Source organism: Capsaspora owczarzaki (genome assembly GCF_000151315.2).
Source record: "Capsaspora owczarzaki ATCC 30864 unplaced genomic scaffold supercont2.13, whole genome shotgun sequence".
Lineage (NCBI taxonomy): Eukaryota > Filasterea > Ministeriida > Capsasporidae > Capsaspora > Capsaspora owczarzaki.
In genome coordinates this window covers 681,417-700,905 of record NW_011887304.1, presented here as the reverse complement: position 1 = coordinate 700,905, position 19,489 = coordinate 681,417, and the positions used below count along the sequence as shown (strand labels likewise).

Genomic DNA, 19,489 nt, shown 5'->3' with positions numbered 1-19,489 from the left:
GTCTTGCTTTTACATTTGTGGTTTGGTGCAGCGAAACGCGAGCAACAATGCTGCTGACTTTTGCAGTAGCGACGGCGTTCGCTGCCATCCTTGTCGCCGTTTTCCTGTGGGTGAATGACCTCCCCCCTCCCCCAATTCCATTGAATTCAACATTGCATGATTCATACGAGTTGTCAACGTCAACTCAAACCCCAAAACTTTTCACCCGCTTCTGAGCTAACTCCGACACACATGCGCATGCGTTCTGTTGGTTACCGCAGACCGCAGCTGCTCTCGCCCCGGCGCCGCCTGTCCTCGCTCGCCGACCAAGTGGCGGTCGTGTCTGGCGGTGCGCAGGGCCTCGGTCGCGAGATTGTGCTGCGACTCGCTGCGGCGGGCTGCTCGGTCGTTGTTTGGGACGTAGATCGCGCTGGGCTGGAATCGCTCAGTAAGGCACCGCTCTGCTTCTCAGACATTTTTTGCATTATGCTGCTACCACAAAGCCCCCACTGGATATGAATGAGAGCGACAAAGCGCATCGTTCTCTTGAGCCACGTAACTCACTTTGTCATGGGTCTGGTTGCACAGGGACTCAGGTTGAAGCTTCCGGCGGAAGAATTGCAACCGATGTTGTGGATGTGTCGCAGTCGGCCGATACGAAACTTGCTGCTGAACGAGCATTGCAAAGTAAGAGACCTGGGCATATGTCGAGGAGCGGTTGTTTTGTGGGAAACGCAAACGAGAGACGGATTGAGAAACGAACGAACGGATTTTTGCAGAATTTGGCCCCAAAATCGCTGACCATGTACTTCTCACTTCGATTTGTGGTTGATCACGAACAAGCTTGGAAGAAGGTCACGATCCTCATCAATAACGCGGGCGTCGTGTCGGCCAAGCCGCTCTTGGAGCTGACCGACGCGCAGATTCAACGAACAATGGGCGTCAATCTGCTCGCGTGCTTCTGGACCACCCGTGCATTGCTCCCCACCATGAAGGAGCAGCCTCATGCACAGATTGTTAACATTGCTTCTGTATTGGGTGAGGTTTGCAGAGGGGGGGGGAGAGCGGAAATCAGATGATCCGAGAAATGTGTGCATCTCAATTTCGCGACTCCCCCCGCTTGTCTACCTTGATGCAGGTCACATTGGTGTTGCAAGGTTGTCAGATTATTGCGCCTCCAAGCACGGCGTGGTCGGCTTTCACGAATCGCTGTGCATGGAGCTCGCCGATCAGCCCAACGTCGTTCCAACCGTCGTGTGCCCCGGCACCATTTCCACACGAATGTTTGACGGAATCAAGCATCCTTTCTTCATGCCGCCGCTCACGCCCGAGTATGTGGCGGACTGCGTCGTTGATCGCATTCATCAGGGTAAGGGAGGCTTTTGAAGGATTGCGTCGATTTGTTGTATTTCTTGGGAGTGCTCACCACTCGTTGTAGGTGGTGGTGGAATGCTTGTATTACCTCGACTCTTCCATCTGATGCCATTCTACCGGCTGCTGCCAATGTCGCTCAAAGTGCTCGCTGCGCGGTTAACTGGGGTCTTGCATTCTGTTGACAATGTCAAGGGCAGTTCCTGATGATGCCTTTCTCTTCATCATGTTATTCTTACGGCATCATCATTGAATCACCTTGCTCTTTTGTACAGTCATGTTGTGTGTGTGTGTGTGTGCGTGCGTGTGTGCGTGTGTGAGAGTTTGTTCCGTTCAATCTTGTGTCGCACGCTTTATGTCAATCTAATTCAATCAGAACTCTTTTTGTTACCCTCATTTCAACTTCATTCCACATTCGTAAACTTTACTTGCTCGGCAGTCCAAAAAACAAGGGGGAGGGGCGGTTTCACTTTCAATCCCCTCAAAAATGTCGCTCGCTCAGACCTCGGTCGCTCTGGCCTGTGGCTGGGCGGCCATCCTCGGCGCCCACACTGTACTCAAGGTAACAACAAAACAAGCACAAAATCCCTTTCTAAATCCTTCCAAACTTTAATCTTCAGCCCAGCGATTTGTCCAAACGACTGACGTGTTGTACTTGCTTGTGGACGACCGAGTGCAGCGCTGCATTGGGGAGCCGTACAAGGCGCTGCTCGCTCGCCTGGGCATCAGTCTGAGCGTCGGGCAGCTGCGCATCCACTCGAACGCACTCAACCGCTGGTTCATGGCAGTCGGGCGCAGGTTTGCCCGGTTCTGGTCGGCGTGGTTTCTGCTGTCGGTCGGCTTTGGCTGGCTGGGCATGCTGGGTTCCATTGCGCTGCTCACAGCCAACCTCATCCAAGCACTCGCCCCAAGGACAATCCTCGAGTCGGACGTCCAAATGCTCAGTCCGGTTGTGAGTTTATGTTTGTTGGATTGAGTATTGAGTCGAATTTTAAAAAAAAAAAAAGCGATGCTCAGTCACAGTTGTGTTCTCGCGCGGATTTTTGGAAAATTCTCAGATTCCAGGCGTCAATGTCCCAACCAACCATCTGGCGTACTACTTTCTTGCATTGGCTATCAGTGGGTTTTGCCATGAAGCCGGGCATGCTTTAGCTGCTGCGAGGTACACCAAACAACGAAAAAACGAAAAAAAAAAAAATGAACGATCGCCATGCTCCATTGACTTACTCGACACTGGGTATTGCTTGCAGCCACTCAGTCACAGTGGAAGGATTTGGCGCATTCGTAACCGTTCTTTATCCTGGGTGCTACGTTTCGCTGAATGACGATCAAATGAATGCCATTTCCCCACTGCGGCAGCTGAAAATTTACTGCGCCGGAGTGTGGCACAATGCTATGGTTGCATTGCTAGCTGTGATTGGGCTCATGTCCATCACTGTGCTAGTCTGGCCGGCGTTTGCTTACAACACTGGCGCATTAACGGTGGTCGATGTGATGGAGGTCAGCATTGCTTTTGTTGTTGTTGGTGGGGGTGGAGGTGATCGCGGTTTTTTGTGTTTTTTAGCACTGCCAGCCGAAGTTTGACGACACCAACTCTGTTGCTACTACCATGTACGCGATTCCCATGTCGTAGGACTCGCCGCTTTACTCTTCGCTGCATATTGGCGATCGAGTGCGGTCGATTGACCGAGTTTGCTCGCTCTCGTTGCGCGGTGACTGGGGCCGCTGTCTCACTGAGCGACGGAGCGTCCCGGTGGAAGCAAAAGGATATTGCATCCCAGAGAACGATTTGCGTGAATGGGATACAGCAGTGCGACGTAAGTGCCATGTTTTTTGTGGGATGGGGGTTTTTCGTTTGTTCATCACTCTGTTCGCGTTTTCTGGCTTCCGTCGCACTGCTGCTTCTCCCTTGTGAGCACTCAAGTTGTCTCTCGATTGCGCTAATCATCTCTGTTTTGGTCTGAATAGCTTGGCGAGACGGTAATCGTCTCTGGCAGTGCTGTACGATCGACGAACGCGGGCAGACAGAGAGCACCTTGTGCTTTCAGCACGATGCTGATGTTTCACTTGTTGCTGGGACAGATGGTGTCTTGCCACCGGTACGCGCCCATTCCCCTTCTCCTTCTTCGTTGTTCGATTTTCATTGTTGTGGCATAGTGTTGGGACCAAGGACTGATATTTCCACTCTATTTGAAGTTGGCGTGCCTCCCAGTCCGCCGCAGCATTCTCGACCGAAATCGATGCACGAGCAAGGCGGATTGCACACCAGGTGAGTGGAGTTTCTGTTCGCATTTTTCGATCGCCCATGCGACAGGGTTGAAAACTAATGCATCACGTCTTGTTTAGGGAGTGTCTGCATTCACGTCGAAGGCGAGTCCGAGCAGCAACAGCTAATCACTCTCGAAGTTGAAGGACGGGCGCCAGTCATGTTCTTGGGTGATCCGTATGTTCTAGCCTACACGGGTACGTCGACGGAAACTTTTCGAGATTTTGTGTCTCGTTTGATGGCATCGGACCACCAACTGAGTGACTCATTTCTCCTTGGCAGTGCATCTGAGCGATTATGCGCCGCGAATGCGTTACTTTTCTGCTCAATGGCCGATTCGACTTGAAATGCTACTGCGCTACACGCTGTCTCTGTCCGCCGCGCTGGCATTGTTGAACATGCTCCCGACTTACTATCTGGACGGGCAATGGGCATTGTACGCTTCGGTTGACTTTTTCCTCGGTCGGATTGTGCCTCAAAGTCGCCGGCTAGCAATCTGCAATGCAATTTTGATCTTTTCGCTCGTCTTGTTTGTGGCCAATATGCTCGCGATGGCGCTATTGTAGCAGTGATTGCAACTGTCACTATTACTTTCGTTGGGTTGATTCTCACTCCTGGCAGCCGCCATGGTGTTCAGACTAATACACAACCTAATCAGCAACACCAAACCATTTTTATAAAGAATAACAACGAATCTCAAAAACAAGACGACCAAACGCAGCATTTCACAGTTTGCATACTGCTCGACCTCAACGTCTCTGATCCGCTCCGCTGCATGAAATGATGGTAAAATCCGGTTATTTTATCGATAGGAGGCAGAATGTGCTGCGAATGGTTGCCGACAATGAACTGCTCCAATCGAGAAAAAGCACAAGAAATCAACGAATCTCATCTGGTAGTTCAGAAGTCAAGAATGATGCAGATGGGAGTAAATGGGACTTTTGATGATAATGAAGTCATTCAAGTGCGACGCAGTGAGACACACAGCCGCATGGCGTTCCAAATGTGCCGCCATCAGCCCTCCTCGATTACAGTAGTACACAAACCAATCACCTCGGGCGCAGATGCATCTTGAACTATTCAATCACAAGGAACAATACTGTATATCAGAGTGTAACACTCGGGTTCGGGGAGCAATAGCTATACAAAACGATCGAAGCAAGAAACGAAATTGGTGATTGAGCCGAAGATGCGTGTACTCAAACTGGCTTGCAACTCTTTTGACGACGCAACCCTCTCGTCACCATCAGTGCAGTTGATTCTGAAGCAACATGTACTGAGGCTGGACTTGACGGGACCGCTTGAAGGCGCGGAGAGCGTAGTGAGTCACAATGACAACCACCAGGGTCAGGCCGACAGAGGCGGTCGCGACAATGAGATAGGACTCAAGAGTGCAGGTGCAGGGAGCAGGCGGCGAAGGCTGAGGCGCAGCGGTTTCGGACGCGACTGCCGTGGCAGTCACGGATGGAGTGGCGGACGAAGATCCGGAAGGCCCGTACGAGCAAGTGGTGCCAGGGCAGAAGCACGCATGCGTGAAAGCCATCGTATAGGTTGCAAGGCAGCCGAGATCTACCAACAAAGCCAGTAAGTTTCAGCTGGAGCCAGCAACCACCAGAAGAGTGGCCAATACCTGCGGGTTTCTGTTCGGTCGCAGCAGCTACAGGCTCGCCGCGTGTGTTCGGATCGCAGTTGAAAATGACACGCGTGCATCGCGGACTCGCGTCTGTGGTTTTGAATTCAACCTGAACAATGACAAATGAGAGTACGAGGACGTCGACGAATACAATCAGGCGACATTCGTACAGTATTAGAGTTGGTCCCATCAGTGGTTGACATGAAATTGGTTCCAATAACATAAGTCGAGCCGCTAGTTGACTGCTGGCAAACCTAGCAATCCAGGGATTGTAACAAAGGCAAATATCAACAATGAAAGATGAGCCAAGCGGCTCAGGACAGCAACCACTGTCCTCATCTCGCCTCGCCTCGCCATGCCTCTTCCCCTCCTCTCTCTCGTCGACTTACAAGATCAGTTGAACGGCAAGTTCCAATTTGAGTCCCAAGGCCAGGACAGAAGTTGTAGAGATAGTTGTATCCATCGGGTCCACCAGTGGAGGAGACGCCGGGAATCGACCAAGGCTGGTCGCGGTGAAACGCGGACACGGTGAACGACGTGCCAGCGCTATGGAGTCACCCATCAAATGCAGGTGAGGTGGGTCGGATGAGGTGTGTCTCAGTTGCGTTGGGCGGAAGGGCCAGCAGAGCCCCATATGTCGAGAAGCAAACCCGGCAAAATAACCCAGAAGCGACTCCCGCCTTTCTGCCCCATCCGCCCCCTGCTCTCTTCGCAGCGCATCGTGTACATACGTTGTGGTATACTTGCATGCACTGGAATCCCAGGTGCCAGCGAGCACGGAGTGAGTCAGAGCCAGGACCACAACAGCGACGAAAAGCGTCCTGGCAAACAAAGAAACCCATTAAGAAAACCACAACCATTGAGAAAACAAAACAATACAAAACAGAAGGCGTTGCTGAAACTGACATTGGAGATGAAGAGTGAGTCATCCCGGACAATGTTGCTTGCCTCTATTTGCTAGAGTTTGGAAAGTCTAGCTCGATATCACATGCCCAGCAAAGTGAAAAGCCGCTCAAGTGTGCATGGGCGCGTCCACGGCTAAAAGTTATTAAATCAGAACGCAAAACCGAGCAAAACTGAAGACGAACGCCCTGTCAACCCTGCGCACGCAATCAACCCTTCTGCCTCGCTATAATCTCACTACGCTAAATAGTATTGATCCATATCGAAACAAGTGCTGCTCGTCGAAGCGTCAGCAAGAGGGACGACGCTCGACTGCACAACTTGATGCAACCCTCAAACGCTCGTTTATCAATCCACACGCACAAACAAAATTCAAAAACGAATCTCAAAAACAAAGACAACCAAACTCAGTGCTTCCCCTCTACCCGGATAGGTGACATCGCAATGGCACGACAACAAGAAGAAAATAAAAAAATAAAAACATAATCAACGAATTCTGCCACCAACGGGGCGTACCACCGCAGGCGGCCCCGTGTAGACAACGATGCCACACAGTCCATCTGCCGACGTGCAGCGATACTTCCACCTGCCCGCTACATCTGCGGATGGGTACTTGAACCAGTTTCCTGCCCGAAAGGATCCACCCCAGGTCTCGTTGTCGGTCCACCGTTCAATCTCGGCAGTAAGGAAGACAAAGCAGCGGTTGTCCTCGTTCGGGGTGTCGCGACCATCCCATGTAGCAGGACCTGAAGCGCGACGCTCCAAGGCGCCAGTCACAGCCGTTCCCGTCTGGTCGCCATTAGCGACCCCTCGAATCGCCTCGTTCAAGTAACGGCAAATCCGTTCGTAGAGCTCAACTTGCTCGGCGGAATATTCGGGCAGTCGCTCGCTATTGATATTGAGAGCGAGCCATTGGTTCGCGCTGTGGAACAAGTCCGGGTTCGTTTGGAAGGCCCTGACAAGTTCCTCGACGTAAAACTCGTCGACCTTGCGCACGAGTTCCACATTGGGCGCGGGCTCTGCGTTGAGAACGTTCGAGCTCAGTTCTTGCAGCGGACCGCGAGACTGCCTGGAAGAGGAGGAAGCGGAGGCGTTTGCTGTTTGGTGATTGAAGTGAGTGTGATGAAGTTGACAAGAAAATGACCCTTGACCCTTTTTTTCGTTCGACCCTTGCTAGATCACCCTGTCCACTCTTGTCTTGTTGTTGTTGTTGTTGTTGTTGTCTTATCTTTTGCTTGCTGTTTCGTTTTGTGTTCTCAAGCTCTAGGCTAGGCGGTCATTGTTCGAGTTGGATCGACTCGTGTCTTGTTTTCGGTCTTGTCTATTTGATTACTAGGCGGTGGCTGTTCGAATTGCTAACGAAACTCCCCCTTGCTCTCCCTCCATCGATGACTCCATTGTGTAGTCATGACTTGGACATGAGAGCAAACGAAGGCAAACGAGCAGCTGCGAGCAGACTATGTGGGCCAGGAGTCATGCAACAGCAGCGTTTTTCCTGAGCAGCCAAAAAAAAGCTGGCTAATTCCATTAATGGAAAGAAAAGGGGGAGATTTTTTGGGTGGTTTTTTTCACGAAAAAAATACATCTCTAGATTGAAAACAACGAAATTCGAGAGAAGAAGAAGAAAAAAAAGCGAATAAAAGTGAAACGTGATTCGGAAGTCAAAGGATGCGAGAAGAGGCACCAGGAAGTGACAAAGGAGCGGCAGAGCGTTCTTCATGACGTGCCGGCAGCATGTTGGACCGATGCGTCGCTCTCTTACCATGATGGTTCATGAGGGCTTGGCTCAACGAACGGCGAGAGAAATCTGAAATGTTGCAAATAAAACAAGACTGAAAAGGCATAGCATTTTTGGGGAAGAACGAAAACAAACAACCAACCGAAACAAAAAGAAAAAAAAAGTGTATCGTTCGCAAAAATTGGTCGAAAAGCAGCCGCATGGGCTGCCTGCACATGCGCAGCCGGTGCCGATACGCCGATGCGTGTCCAGATGACCACGCAAGACGCTGTTGTCACCAGGCCGACACACAAGCGACGGACAAGCGGGAAAGCAAAGCCGCGGCTGTTTCACTTTCGACTCGAGGGATTTTTTTGGTTTTTTTTTTCTTTTTTGCGTTTTCCGAGCGAATTGAAAGGTCACCGCCCGGCTCCCCTGCTTTGCAATCGCCCGTTGCGTTCTGGTTTGCCGTGGCACCCTGAGAGTGTTGGCACAGAACTCGTGTAGCCAACGAGCATTCCGACGCCCAGCCTGGCCCTGAACGCGAATGATGGAAACGCGGAATGGTTTTTTTTTTTTTTGGTTTTTTTCGTGATGACAGGCGGAACACGACAAGATCGATCGCATTCTCGCTCTTCATCTCGGCTTGATCGATGCCACCTGTAGTTACTACAATTTCCAGGATACTATGAGCTACTATTGCCTCTCGTTTGCCGTTCGCCGATCTGGATCTCGAGGGAGTGGCAGGGGAAGGAGGGGGTTATGCCGTCCGCATGTGTCGTTGCATGCGAATCGCTCGCATCCGAAATCCTAAATTCGTGGTCACGCAACAGGCTCAGTTGGCTGCGCGAGCTTGCGCCTATTGCGGTATCTGCATGAGGAGCTTCATTCCAACTATGCCATGCGTTCGCACCGGCACGAAAGTCACGAAGATTGCGATTGGAGTTGTTGGCTGTGTTTCATCATGCCAAAAAGGCGACGTTGAAAAAATAAACAAAAATTAACCAAAAACCAAACAAAAAAAAAAGGAACCAAATAATATTGCATTTTCAACACCGCTCAGATCGATTTACGGACTACACAACTGTTGTGGATCTAATTTCGCAACGAGCTACAAGTGGCTGATGGTTCGAGGAGGTTGCTGCTCAACAATGTCCCCGTAGCACACCAGTGTCAGGAACTCGGGGAAGTCTTTTTCAAGAACAATCCTGCGAAGATGCCCCTTTGCGTTCGTGTACGCGGCAGTGTACTTGTCGCCGAGTGAGGCCTTGAGCTTGGCGTCCTCCTCGTCGATGATCTTTTGAACGTAGTCGGGAGTGATGGTCTGGCGCGAAGGAACGAGCATGCGAACAAACCAAAGGTCAGCACCAGAGAACGAGCCAAAGCACGGGGGAAGCGGAGCACATCAACAAAACACATCACCAACCTGTCCTTCGCTCGTCTTGGAAGCGAACTTGAGCCACTGCCAGAGCTGGGAACGCGAGATTTCGGCAGTGGCGGCATCCTCCATCAAGTTGTGCAGCGGGACGCAGCCCATGCCGGACAACCAGTTCGCCATGTAGGCCAAAGCCACCGAAACGTTGGCTCGCACGCCCACATCGGTAATGCCACCCCTACGCCAAAACCACACGCGAGTCAGTTCAAAGAATGGCGACTTTGGTCACTTCACACGCATCCAAACTTTTTCCGCTTACTCGAACTTGGTGCTGAGCAAATCTGCAGCAGTGATTTGGGCGGGCTTTTGGACATGGATTTGGTTCGGGGTCGGCATGACCTTGTCGAAAATTTCCTTGGCGATCGGGATCAGGCCGGGATGAGCAACCCAAGTGCCGTCGTGTCCCGCTTCGGCTTCGCGCAGCTTGTCCTTGCGAACTTTCTCGAACGCAGCATCGTTGGCAGCAGGGTCGTTGCGGATTGGAATCTGGGCAGCCATGCCACCCATCGCATGCACGCCGCGCTTGTGGCATGTGCTGATCAGCAGCTTGACGTATGATGCCATAAAGTGTCTGCGCAGAGTTTGCAAAAAAAAAAAAAAAAAAAAAACGAACACATAACAACAAATAAAGTCAGTGAGAACGAGAATCAAGACCAAAACGAAAAATTTAAAAAAAAAAAAAACACAGAATCAGCATCGCGACGCTTACGTGGCCATGGTGACATCCTTGCGCTCAGGCATGACAAACTGTGGGTGGTTTCGGAGACGCTTGATTGTGCTGAAAATGTAGTCCCAGCGTCCGCAGTTGAGGCCCGAAGAGTGCTCGCGCAGCTCGTAGAGAATCTCCTCCATCTCGAACGCAGCCAGAATGGTTTCAATCAGGACGGTTGCGCGAATCGTGCCACGGGGGACACGCACGTAGTCTTGCGCAAAGTTGAACACGTCGTTCCACCAGCGGGCCTCGAGGTGCGACTCAAGCTTGGGCACGTAGTAGTACGGGCCAGCGCCAATGAACAGGCTGCGCTTGGCGTTGTGATAAAAGTACAGTCCAAAGTCGAGCAAAGAGCCTGAGAGTGGCTGTCCGTCGACAAAGACGTGGTGCTCCTCAAGATGCAAGCCGCGGGGTCTGGAAGGAAGAGAACTCGTGAGACCAGGCCGCAACAAGGCACGCTTGAATGGTGGACCACAAAAAAAAAACAGAGATCTAGAGGGGGGGGGGGTGCTTACCGGCAAAGCAGGGTGGCCAAGCCGTTGTCCTTCAGGCGATACACCTTGCCCTCCGGACCAGAAAAGGAAATGGTGCGGGCAATGGCATCGCGCATGTTGAGCTGGCCCTGGATGAGGTTGTCCCAGGTGGGGGAGGTGGCATCTATGGTCAGGCGGTTCGTGAATGGAAGGACGAGGGTGAGTCAGTGAACATGTCATGAAATGAAATGAAAAGGAAGGACGAGAGCGTCTTGGAGCGGGTATGGCAGAAAAACGTGGCTGACTGATGCTGCAACTCACCCTCGAAATCAGCCATGAACTGAGTGGCACCCGAGTTCAGCGCATTGATAATCATTTTGCGATCCACGGGACCGGTGATTTCAACGCGGCGGTCGACGAGACCAGGAGCAGGGGCGCAGCATTTCCAATCGCCCGAGCGAATGTGGGCAGTTGACGCGAGAAAGTCGGGCAGCTTGCCCTGGTCAATCTCGGCCTGTCGGATTTGCCTGCACTTGAGCAGCTCGATGCGACGCGCATCAAACGTGCGGTGCAGAGCCGCCAAGAATCGCAGTGATTCCGGGTTGAGAATCTGGGCGTACGACTCGGTGACACGTCCGCGAACCTCAATTCCTGTCCACACAGCACACAAAAAGAGTGAGTTACAATGGGTTGTTCGAATTTCATGAAACACATTTGGAATATGACTTTCTGAGATTTGAACTCAATCTGAGTGCGATTGGGCTTTTTTTTTTTTTTTTTTTTTTTTTTTTTTTTTTTTTGGTGTATGAAAACTGCATTGAGTCAAAGCAAGTCGTTTCGCGCGTCGTCTCGTCTCGCGAGGTGAGGTTGGGACAGAAACGACTGAGCCTCTGATCACGCATCGAACGCCAGCGTGCTCCGTGAGGCTGGTCACTCAAAATGCGGAGTCGTCGGTCGGAAGAAGAGTAGGAAATCGTTCGATTCGCCTCGCTCTCTGGCTCTCCGCTTCGAACACCGCCACACAGTGCGCCTGAAACGTTCGACATGTTAAAAACGATGGCTCTTTTGTTTGTTTTGGTTGTCGTAGTAGCCCGTGGGTTGTTGAAACCGACCTTCAGCCTGCAGAAGCGTGTTCAGGAAGGGCGCTCCAGTCGCAAAATCCGCCATTTTGTCAATAAAAAAAAAAAAAAAAAAAGCAGTGAATGAAGAAGGGATGTTGGTAATTGAATAAGCAAAAACGGATGAACAAAACAACAAAATAGTAAGTCATTTTTAAGATCATTGGGGGGGGGGGAAAGGGGTTGGACCTCGAAGTGAAGTGAGATTGGAAGGAAGAACCGCAGTCACCCAACGAGATCACCACCCAACGACGCGACGACCCTGTGCTGTGCTCGCTTGTTTGTGGCCACAAGCGAGTTCGAGTTCGAATGCATCCGAGGCACGTGTAAAATTTGAAGCAAGGCAGGGACACCGTTTGCGGTTGTGTCTGTCTCTCTGCAATGGTCCATCACACACACCCCAAAGATTCACGTGCAAACCGCTTGGAAACTGATGACCAGACAAAATCTGGCTATTTTTCCTCCCGCCCTCCTTCTTTCCCCCCTTTGTTCCTTTGTTGCGCCTGCCTCTGTTTTTTCCTCAAACCAGACTTGTCTTGCTCCACTTCACACTCTCCTCCTCTTCTTCTTGCTGCCGACCGAGGCGTGCGGCGATGAAATACAATCGACCGACAAACCCACTCGTCCCAAAGTTTGATTGTCTCACTTCTCTTTTTTTATTATTTGTTCGAATTATCCGTTCGTGCTTTTTTTCAGAGTTTTGATTCTAAGGTACTGTGAAGCAAGTCTTTTGTAGCATGAAAGAGGTGACGCGAGGCGGGAGGAGCAGAGGGAGCGGACGGGAGCGTGGAGTGCGGTTGCTGTTGTGACTCAGAACAGGCAAACGCCGACAACTGACTGCGGTTTGTTCTGCGTCTTTCTGCTCTTCATCTCGCCTGCAGCAGATTTTGCAGAAAGCAGCAATCTACAACACCATCATGACTTCCGAAGCGTTGGTTGACGAGGAGCTCCGCCAGCTCCAGCGCGAAGAGCAGCAGCTTCGCGAATGGTGGGCCACAGAGCGCTTCCAGCACGCCAAGCGCCCGTACGACGCGGCCAGTGTCATTGCTCTCCGCGGCACCGTGCACCAGGTTTGTTTTTGTCCTCCACTTTTTTCACTCTTTGCGCTTGTTGTTTGTTGTTTTGCTGCACCCGCCTTGTGATGCTTCTTTTTGGGGGGGCTGCTCGAACTGAGGCGTCGCTCATCAGCCGTCGGGTTTTGAAACACGTCCCGTTGTTGTTCTGTGTGTACGCACTTTTTTTTTATACCCGATTCCTACTCTCTTTCCTCCCCCTTTTTTATGTGATTTTTCCTCCTCCATCCATGCATTCTCTACTCTCTCTTGTGTTTGTGGCAGCGTCGGCGACTTGTTTCCGACTCCCGTTGCATGGGGGGACGAGACTTTACAATTGGAGTCAGATTTGCTTTTCTCTTCTGCCACCCAACCGACCATCCTCTTCATCTATCTTCGTCTTTGCTTTTTGTGCTCCCGTCGTTTAGTCGTGTTCACTACAAGTTGCAACGCGAGACTCTTGGAAAACAAAAAGGCTCACAATTGAAAAAAAAAATCACACAAAAAAAAAAAAAAAAAAAAACGCATGAAAACAAAAAATTAACAAGGAAGAAAAACGTGATATTTGTACAAAGCAACTGAGTCAAAAATAAGAAACAAAAAGAAAAAAAAAAAAAAAGAAAAGCGGAGCGTTTTTACTGGTTGTCAATGAATGACTCTCAAAGAAGAGAGAAAGAAAGAAGGAGAATCGGAAGACAAAAGATTTCCAGATGAAATGAACGAAAGGAGGGGGGAAAAGAGAGAAAAAAAAAGCAATCGAAACAGATTGGAAGAAGAAGAAACAAAAGCAACGAACATGAGCGATGAGCTGTGCGCGTTTATATAGTGTGGGCACGCTGTATGCATTCGACATGTGTGTGTGGATTGCCTTGGAAGCTAACCCTTTTGCTTTTGTTTGACGTTGTCTTTGACATTGCAGGAATACGCCTCAAACATCCAGGCAAAGAAGCTCTGGAACCTGCTCGCCAAGCGAAAGGCGGAAGGCACAGTGTCGCACACGTTTGGTGCGCTGGATCCCGTCCAGGTCGTGCAGATGGCAAAGTACCTCGACACGGTCTACGTGTCTGGCTGGCAATGCTCGAGCACTGCGTCCTCGTCGAACGAGCCGGGCCCAGATCTTGCCGACTACCCCATGGACACTGTCCCAAACAAGGTCGAGCACCTCTTCAAGGCACAGCTCTTCCACGACCGTCGCCAACGCGAGGCGCGATCGCACCTCACCCGCGAGCAGCGCATCCAGTCGCCCACCATCGACTACATGGCGCCCATCGTCGCTGACGCCGACACTGGTCACGGCGGTCTCTCTGCAATCATGAAGCTGACCAAGATGTTTGTCGAGCGTGGCGCTGCCGGCGTTCACATTGAGGATCAGGCTGCCGGCACTAAAAAGTGAGGGGGTTTTTGCCTTGAGCGAAGAGTATTTGTTTCTTGTGCGAGAACGATTTGTTTGTTCTAACCCGCGGGTTGTTTTTTTTCGCGTTTTTGTTTCTTGTTTCTTTGTTGCGCAGGTGCGGACACATGGGTGGCAAGGTCCTTGTTCCAATCTCCGAGCACATTAGCCGCCTCGTCGCGATTCGATTGCAGACCGACGTGATGGGCACCGAAACGCTGGTCGTCGCCCGCACGGACTCGGAGGCTGCCACGCTGCTGAACAACAACATTGACAAGCGCGACCACCCCTTCATCCTGGGCGCAACCAACCCCGCCGTCGCTGGTGCCTCGCTGAACGAGCTCGTCCTTGAGGCGTCGAGCCAAGGCCGCTCGCAGAGCGACATTGACAAGCTCCAGGCAGAGTGGGTCAAGCGCGCTGGTCTCAAGACGTTCACCGACTACATTGCCGACCGTCTCAAGGAGGCCCGCGCTGGCGATGCGGATGTGCTTGCTCGCTGGACCACCGAGTCCAAGAAGCTGGGCCACAAGGAGGCGCGCACGCTGGCCGAGAGCCTTCTCGGCGCAGAGGCTTCCAAGCAGCTCTTCTGGGACTGGGAGTTGCCCCGCACCACCGAGGGCTACTACCGCGTCCAGGGCGGCACTGCGTACGCCATCGCCCGTGCGTCGGCCTTCTGCGATTACGCCGACATTGTCTGGATGGAAACCAAGACCCCCACCATTGCCCAGGCGCGCGAGTTTGCCGAGGGCGTCCTCAAGACACACCCGCACCAGCTGCTCACGTACAACCTCTCGCCCTCGTTCAACTGGGATGCGGCCGGCATGAACGACGCACAGATCGAGTCCTTCATCTGGGACCTCGGTCGCATGGGCTACGCCTGGCAGTTTATCACGCTCGCCGGCTTCCACTCGGACTCGCTCGGCATCGACATGTTTGCCCGCGACTTCAAGACCCGAGGCATGCTTGCGTACTGCGAGCGAATCCAGCGCCGCGAGCGCGAGCACAAGGTCGAAACCCTCGAGCACCAGACTTGGTCGGGCGCGTACCTCGTTGACCGTGCGCTCACCACCATTTCCGGTGGTGCCGTCTCAACTGCTGCCATGGGCGACGGTGTGACTGAAAACCAGTTTAAGGCTGTTCATTAAGGCGTTTACGAAAAAAAACAATGGTCTACAAGAGAAGTTAGTCGTTTTGTTGCAAAAATTGTGTGCGTCTGAATTTTTTGTTGTGTGAATTTGAAAATGAACGTTGTTGTCAGATGGCCAAACTATTCTGTGTGTATCTACCAAACCAGACTCAATTCTCCTCTCGCCTTTTTGGGCCAGTAGCAACAAGTCACACTCGCTGTTCGGTTGATCGGTGAACAGGGCAGAATAGCGTGCGGCGCGTCGGGCTTTCCAATGGGGCTGGCTTCCCGAGTGCGAAAGTCCAGCTGACCGGGCTTGTTGTTGTTGTTACAAGGACCTTTCGATGCGATCGTTGACAAGCCGATAACGGCCGGCTCGGACTGACTCGAGCCTGCTACTTCATGAGCAGCGACACTCAATGATCACATGGATCGTCCATATCCAACGGTTCCCGAGCTGGAAGGTCTGGCGGGATGCGAACGCGCAGACTCGTCATCAGCGCTCGAAGGTTGGTGCGGTCGGCCGATCCATACGCGGCGCGCATGAACAACCCCTGTAGCGCGATTTTAAAGGAAACGCTTGGGTACTTCTTGTCAATTGCAAGTTTGACGGTCTGCGTGAATCGAAGGATGGTCTCCACGCACTGCATGGCGATAGGGCGAACGGCGAGCACGGAGCAAAGGCTGGCGCAAGCGTGCACAATCCGCTCTGACACTTCCGGCGGCACATGGTGCCAAGTTTCGATGACAGTGAGCGTTCGGCACACGCGTATGATGCGTGCTTGCGTATTCAACGAGTTGGGCGATCGCACGTCGTTGGGCGGATGCTCGAGAAAGTTGATCATGCTGCTGAAGGTTTCTGACTTCAGGAACCCGCGGGGAACGGATTCCCCTCCCATGCGTAGACATCGAAATCGGGTTCAATGTCGTTGCCATCTTGTGCTGTCGTGGCCGCCTTCATCAGCTCTTTTGTACCTTTGGATGTTGGTGCAGATGTTGGTGCAGATTGTGTCTCGGCAAGCGAGTTTGGTAAAACCAAGTTTGATGTAAAAATTCAAACTGGCCCACAAGCGTTGAATATGTTGTGATGCAATTGTGCTGCTGATTACAGGCTCCCACATCAATGCTGTGTTGCAAAATATGCTCCTTCAATCCATTTTGGACGTTGTTTCAATGGTGTGCGCAAGCAGAAAAAAACACAAACTTGTAATGAAACACAAGACGGCAACAAGTACATCAAACATGAAAAATCAGTATCAAATCAAGCGCTGTGGGGGGGGGGGGGTTGGGGGTTGGCGGTGTCGCCTTCACTGGCGATTGAGCGAACGCTTGATTGTGTTAATGAGGTTGGCCTTTTGGGGGAAAGCCTTGCCCTCCAGAGATGTGGCGTAAGGAGTGGGGATGTCAGCGCCAGTCACTCGGTAAACAGGGGCATCCAAGTGATCGAATGCATCAGCTGGAGCAACGCAAAAATAAACGGGGACAAGTCAGCCAAGAAATAAGACACCAACCAATGGTCCATTGCGCCAAGCAAATCGATTTCAGCGACTCACACTCCATCACTTGGGCGCAAATCTCGGAGCCAACGCCAGATTGTGGCCAGCCGCCTTCGATTGTGACAAGGTGATTCGTCTTCTTGATGGACTTGATAATGGTCTCTGTGTCGAGAGGTCGGATGGAGCGGAGATTGATGACCTGTTCACAAACAAAAGTAAAGGAGAGGAATGATGAGTTTGTGCAAACCACAAGCAAAGAAAAAAAGGAAAAAAGGCGCAAACCGAGACGCCGACGCACCTCCACTTCAATGCCTTCCTTGGCAAGATCGGCGGCAGCCTCAAGGGCAGTGCCGACAACCTTGGAGAAGCCGACAACCGTCACATGCTTGCCTGAACAGTGTTGCACAAGAACACGTGAGTTTGCGTTCTCAATCTCTCGCAAAACCCTTCTCGTTGCTTTGCATACCTTCACGCTCAATCTTGGCCTTGCCGAAAGGAATGGTAAAGTCGTGCGACATGGCCTCGTCGCTGACGTCAAAGGAAACGCCGTACATGAGCTCGTGCTCCAGGACAACAACGGGGTTGGGGTCGCGGATGGCCGCCTTGAGGAGACCGCGGGCGTCCTCGGAAGAGTAAGGAGCGACGACCTTGAGGCCGGGGCAGTGCGAGTACCAGGCAGCAAAGCATTGCGAGTGCTGCGCGGCGACACCGGCAGCCGAGCCGTTGGGTCCGCGGAAGACGATTGGCACGGGGACGGTGCCGGCAGACATGTAGAAGGTCTTGGCGGCCGAGTTGATAACGTGGTCGATGGCCTGCATGCTAAAGTTGAACGTCATGAACTCGCAGATTGGCTTGAGGCCAGCGAACGCGGCACCAACAGCCATGCCAGCAAAGCCCATCTCGGTGATGGGAGTGTCGACGACGCGCTGCGGGCCAAACTTTTCGAGCAGACCGCGGGAAACCTTGTAGGCGCCGTCGTACTTTGCGACTTCCTCGCCCATGATCATGACGGTCTTGTCGCGGTTCATCTCCTCGACCATGGCCGAGTTGAGTGCGTCGCGGACGGTCAGCGCGGTGGGCATGTGTGACACGGACGCTGCCGTTGAGAAGGGCGCAGCCGCCGCGCGCGCAGTAGCCGCAGCAGTCGTCTACAAAGATAAGGAAGGGCGAGCAATTGAGCATACAGTGGTGAGCATGGAGGAGCGATGGAGTGATTGAAGCGAGTGATTGAAGCAAGCGATTGAGATGGATATTTCGTCTCTCGAGTGCAATCGTTGAGTGTTTTGGATTATGACGATGATGATGACAATGATGACGATGATGGTGATGGTCGTTGAGTGAAAGTGGTGTGATTTTTTGCGAGCCGTGATACTGAGCGAGAGGGAAAGAGGGAAAAGGGGAAAAGTGAACGAGCGACCCTCATTGTGATGTGATGTGAAGAGGGGGGCAGGGTGAGAGGAGGGGGGGGGACAAAATGAGATGGATGAGATCACTACGCAACGCAATGAAGAGAGAAGAGAGACGAGGAAGAGGAAGAGGAAGAGAGGAGAGAGAGAGAGGAAGAGAAGGGGAAAAAAAAAAAAAAAAAAAAAAAAAAAAAAAAAGCGGGATCTTTAGAACGCCAGCGAGTCTGAATGTGCGGACGTAGAACGAGAGAGAGTGATAGTGATGATGGTGATGGTGATGGTGATGATGAGGAGGAGGACAATGTGGAAGGGGGAAAGGCGGGGGGGGGGGAACAAAAGGCGATGATGGAGAAAGCAAATGGGAATGAGAAGGGGAAGGCGCACGAGGAATAAGCCAATGGAGCGGCATACAAAAAAAAAAAATAAAATAAAAAAAAATAAAAAAACGAGCACAGTGAAGAGAAGGGCAAAAGGGGGTTGAAGGGGGTTGTGGGGGACGGTGGGATGGGCGGAGCATTGCGCAGATCACGGAAAGAGATAGAGGAAGGACAGTATGACATCAAGGTCAAAAACAACGGGAGAGAACGGAGAGAGACGATTTACAGGACGAGCGAGAAGACGAAGCGAAGTGGCAAGCATTGATAACTGTGGGAAGAGAAGGACTGAGTGTCAAAATCAAAGGAGATCAAAGGTAAAATAGGAATGATGATGATGACCAAGAAAAAAGAGATAGTGCAGCGGAGGGTGGGTGGAGAGAGGAAACAGGTAATAATAGTACAATTGCACATCCAGAAACCACCAAAGAGCACAATTCATCGCCAAAGGGGGACGCAGGCTGCTACTTGACTTGCGTGACAATGTGCTTCTTGCGCTCAATCTTGAAGGGAACGCTGCCGGGCTTGCTGTGCGCGCGAACCTTGCCCTCCTTGGTCTTGCGGGCATCAACCATGATGCGCTTCTCCTTTTGCGCAGAGTGGATCGCCTTGGGCACGTGGCGATGGCGAGCAATGCGTTTGACGGCAGGATGGTGCTTGAAGGAATCCTTCAGCTTGTCGGCATACTCGAGAGCAGCGCGCTCGCGAGGCAAGAGAGTGCCGAGCTTTTCCGCAGCCTCCGCCTTCCAAATACGAATATTTGTTTCATCACTACCGCAGAAGATAAACTTTGAGTCCGAAGACCACTTGACCTGGGGGGGGGGGAATGATTCATTCCTCGAGTGAGTGCAAGCAGGTTGGCCACAAAACAAACTCCTCAAAAACACAAAAAACAAAAGTACTCGCATGTCTTACAGTGAATATCCGTTGCATGCGCTTGGTGTGATAAATGTCTCGCGAATGGCCCTCCGACATTCGGTAAATGCGCACGGACTTGTCGTACGCGCCAGTCACAAATTCACGCCCTGTTGGCGAATA

General features: G+C 51.9%; 7 protein-coding genes across 7 annotated transcripts; 3 read left to right on the top strand and 4 right to left on the bottom strand.

The window, feature by feature from the left end:
• Positions 1–13: 13 nt before the first annotated feature.
• CAOG_07144 (short-chain dehydrogenase/reductase SDR) lies at positions 14–1,557 on the top strand (the record flags this gene model as incomplete). Its single annotated transcript, XM_004343818.2, has 6 exons — positions 14–106; positions 261–427; positions 568–666; positions 823–1,017; positions 1,118–1,348; positions 1,418–1,557. Exons 1-6 carry the CDS (start codon positions 48–50, stop codon positions 1,555–1,557), a joined length of 891 nt encoding a protein of 296 aa, XP_004343868.1. The 5' UTR covers positions 14–47.
• A 209-nt stretch (positions 1,558–1,766) lies between these two features.
• Positions 1,767–4,281, top strand: CAOG_07143 (hypothetical protein). Its single transcript, XM_004343817.2, has 9 exons — positions 1,767–1,912; positions 2,030–2,302; positions 2,409–2,512; positions 2,601–2,850; positions 2,984–3,167; positions 3,319–3,449; positions 3,547–3,619; positions 3,697–3,813; positions 3,899–4,281. The coding sequence occupies exons 1-9, from the start codon at positions 1,838–1,840 to the stop codon at positions 4,180–4,182; spliced, it is 1,491 nt and encodes a 496-aa protein (XP_004343867.2). The 5' UTR covers positions 1,767–1,837; the 3' UTR covers positions 4,183–4,281.
• Positions 4,282–4,862: 581 nt separating this feature from the next.
• On the bottom strand, positions 4,863–7,917 carry CAOG_07142 (hypothetical protein; the record flags this gene model as incomplete). The annotated part of the gene is made up of 8 exons (XM_004343816.1): positions 4,863–5,185; positions 5,247–5,358; positions 5,420–5,503; positions 5,639–5,795; positions 5,981–6,070; positions 6,238–6,287; positions 6,669–7,217; positions 7,915–7,917. 8 exons carry the CDS (start codon positions 7,915–7,917, stop codon positions 4,863–4,865), a joined length of 1,368 nt encoding a protein of 455 aa, XP_004343866.1.
• A 972-nt stretch (positions 7,918–8,889) lies between these two features.
• On the bottom strand, positions 8,890–11,656 carry CAOG_07141 (malate synthase; the record flags this gene model as incomplete). Its single annotated transcript, XM_004343815.2, has 7 exons — positions 8,890–9,193; positions 9,296–9,482; positions 9,564–9,839; positions 10,014–10,430; positions 10,532–10,673; positions 10,811–11,140; positions 11,602–11,656. The coding sequence occupies 7 exons, from the start codon at positions 11,654–11,656 to the stop codon at positions 8,981–8,983; spliced, it is 1,620 nt and encodes a 539-aa protein (XP_004343865.1). The 3' UTR covers positions 8,890–8,980.
• A 606-nt stretch (positions 11,657–12,262) lies between these two features.
• On the top strand, positions 12,263–15,316 carry CAOG_07140 (isocitrate lyase). Its single transcript, XM_004343814.2, has 4 exons — positions 12,263–12,318; positions 12,489–12,677; positions 13,579–14,048; positions 14,168–15,316. Exons 2-4 carry the CDS (start codon positions 12,525–12,527, stop codon positions 15,192–15,194), a joined length of 1,650 nt encoding a protein of 549 aa, XP_004343864.1. The 5' UTR covers positions 12,263–12,318; positions 12,489–12,524; the 3' UTR covers positions 15,195–15,316.
• Positions 15,317–15,591: 275 nt separating this feature from the next.
• CAOG_07139 (hypothetical protein) lies at positions 15,592–16,074 on the bottom strand (the record flags this gene model as incomplete). The annotated part of the gene is made up of 1 exon (XM_004343813.1): positions 15,592–16,074. One exon carries the CDS (start codon positions 16,072–16,074, stop codon positions 15,592–15,594), a length of 483 nt encoding a protein of 160 aa, XP_004343863.1.
• Positions 16,075–16,367: 293 nt separating this feature from the next.
• CAOG_07138 (pyruvate dehydrogenase beta) lies at positions 16,368–18,753 on the bottom strand. Its single transcript, XM_004343812.2, has 5 exons — positions 18,681–18,753; positions 17,138–17,819; positions 16,970–17,061; positions 16,729–16,870; positions 16,368–16,631 (listed from the first exon to the last, which is right to left on the bottom strand). Exons 1-5 carry the CDS (start codon positions 18,714–18,716, stop codon positions 16,483–16,485), a joined length of 1,101 nt encoding a protein of 366 aa, XP_004343862.2. The 5' UTR covers positions 18,717–18,753; the 3' UTR covers positions 16,368–16,482.
• Between the last annotated feature and the right edge of the window lie 736 nt (positions 18,754–19,489).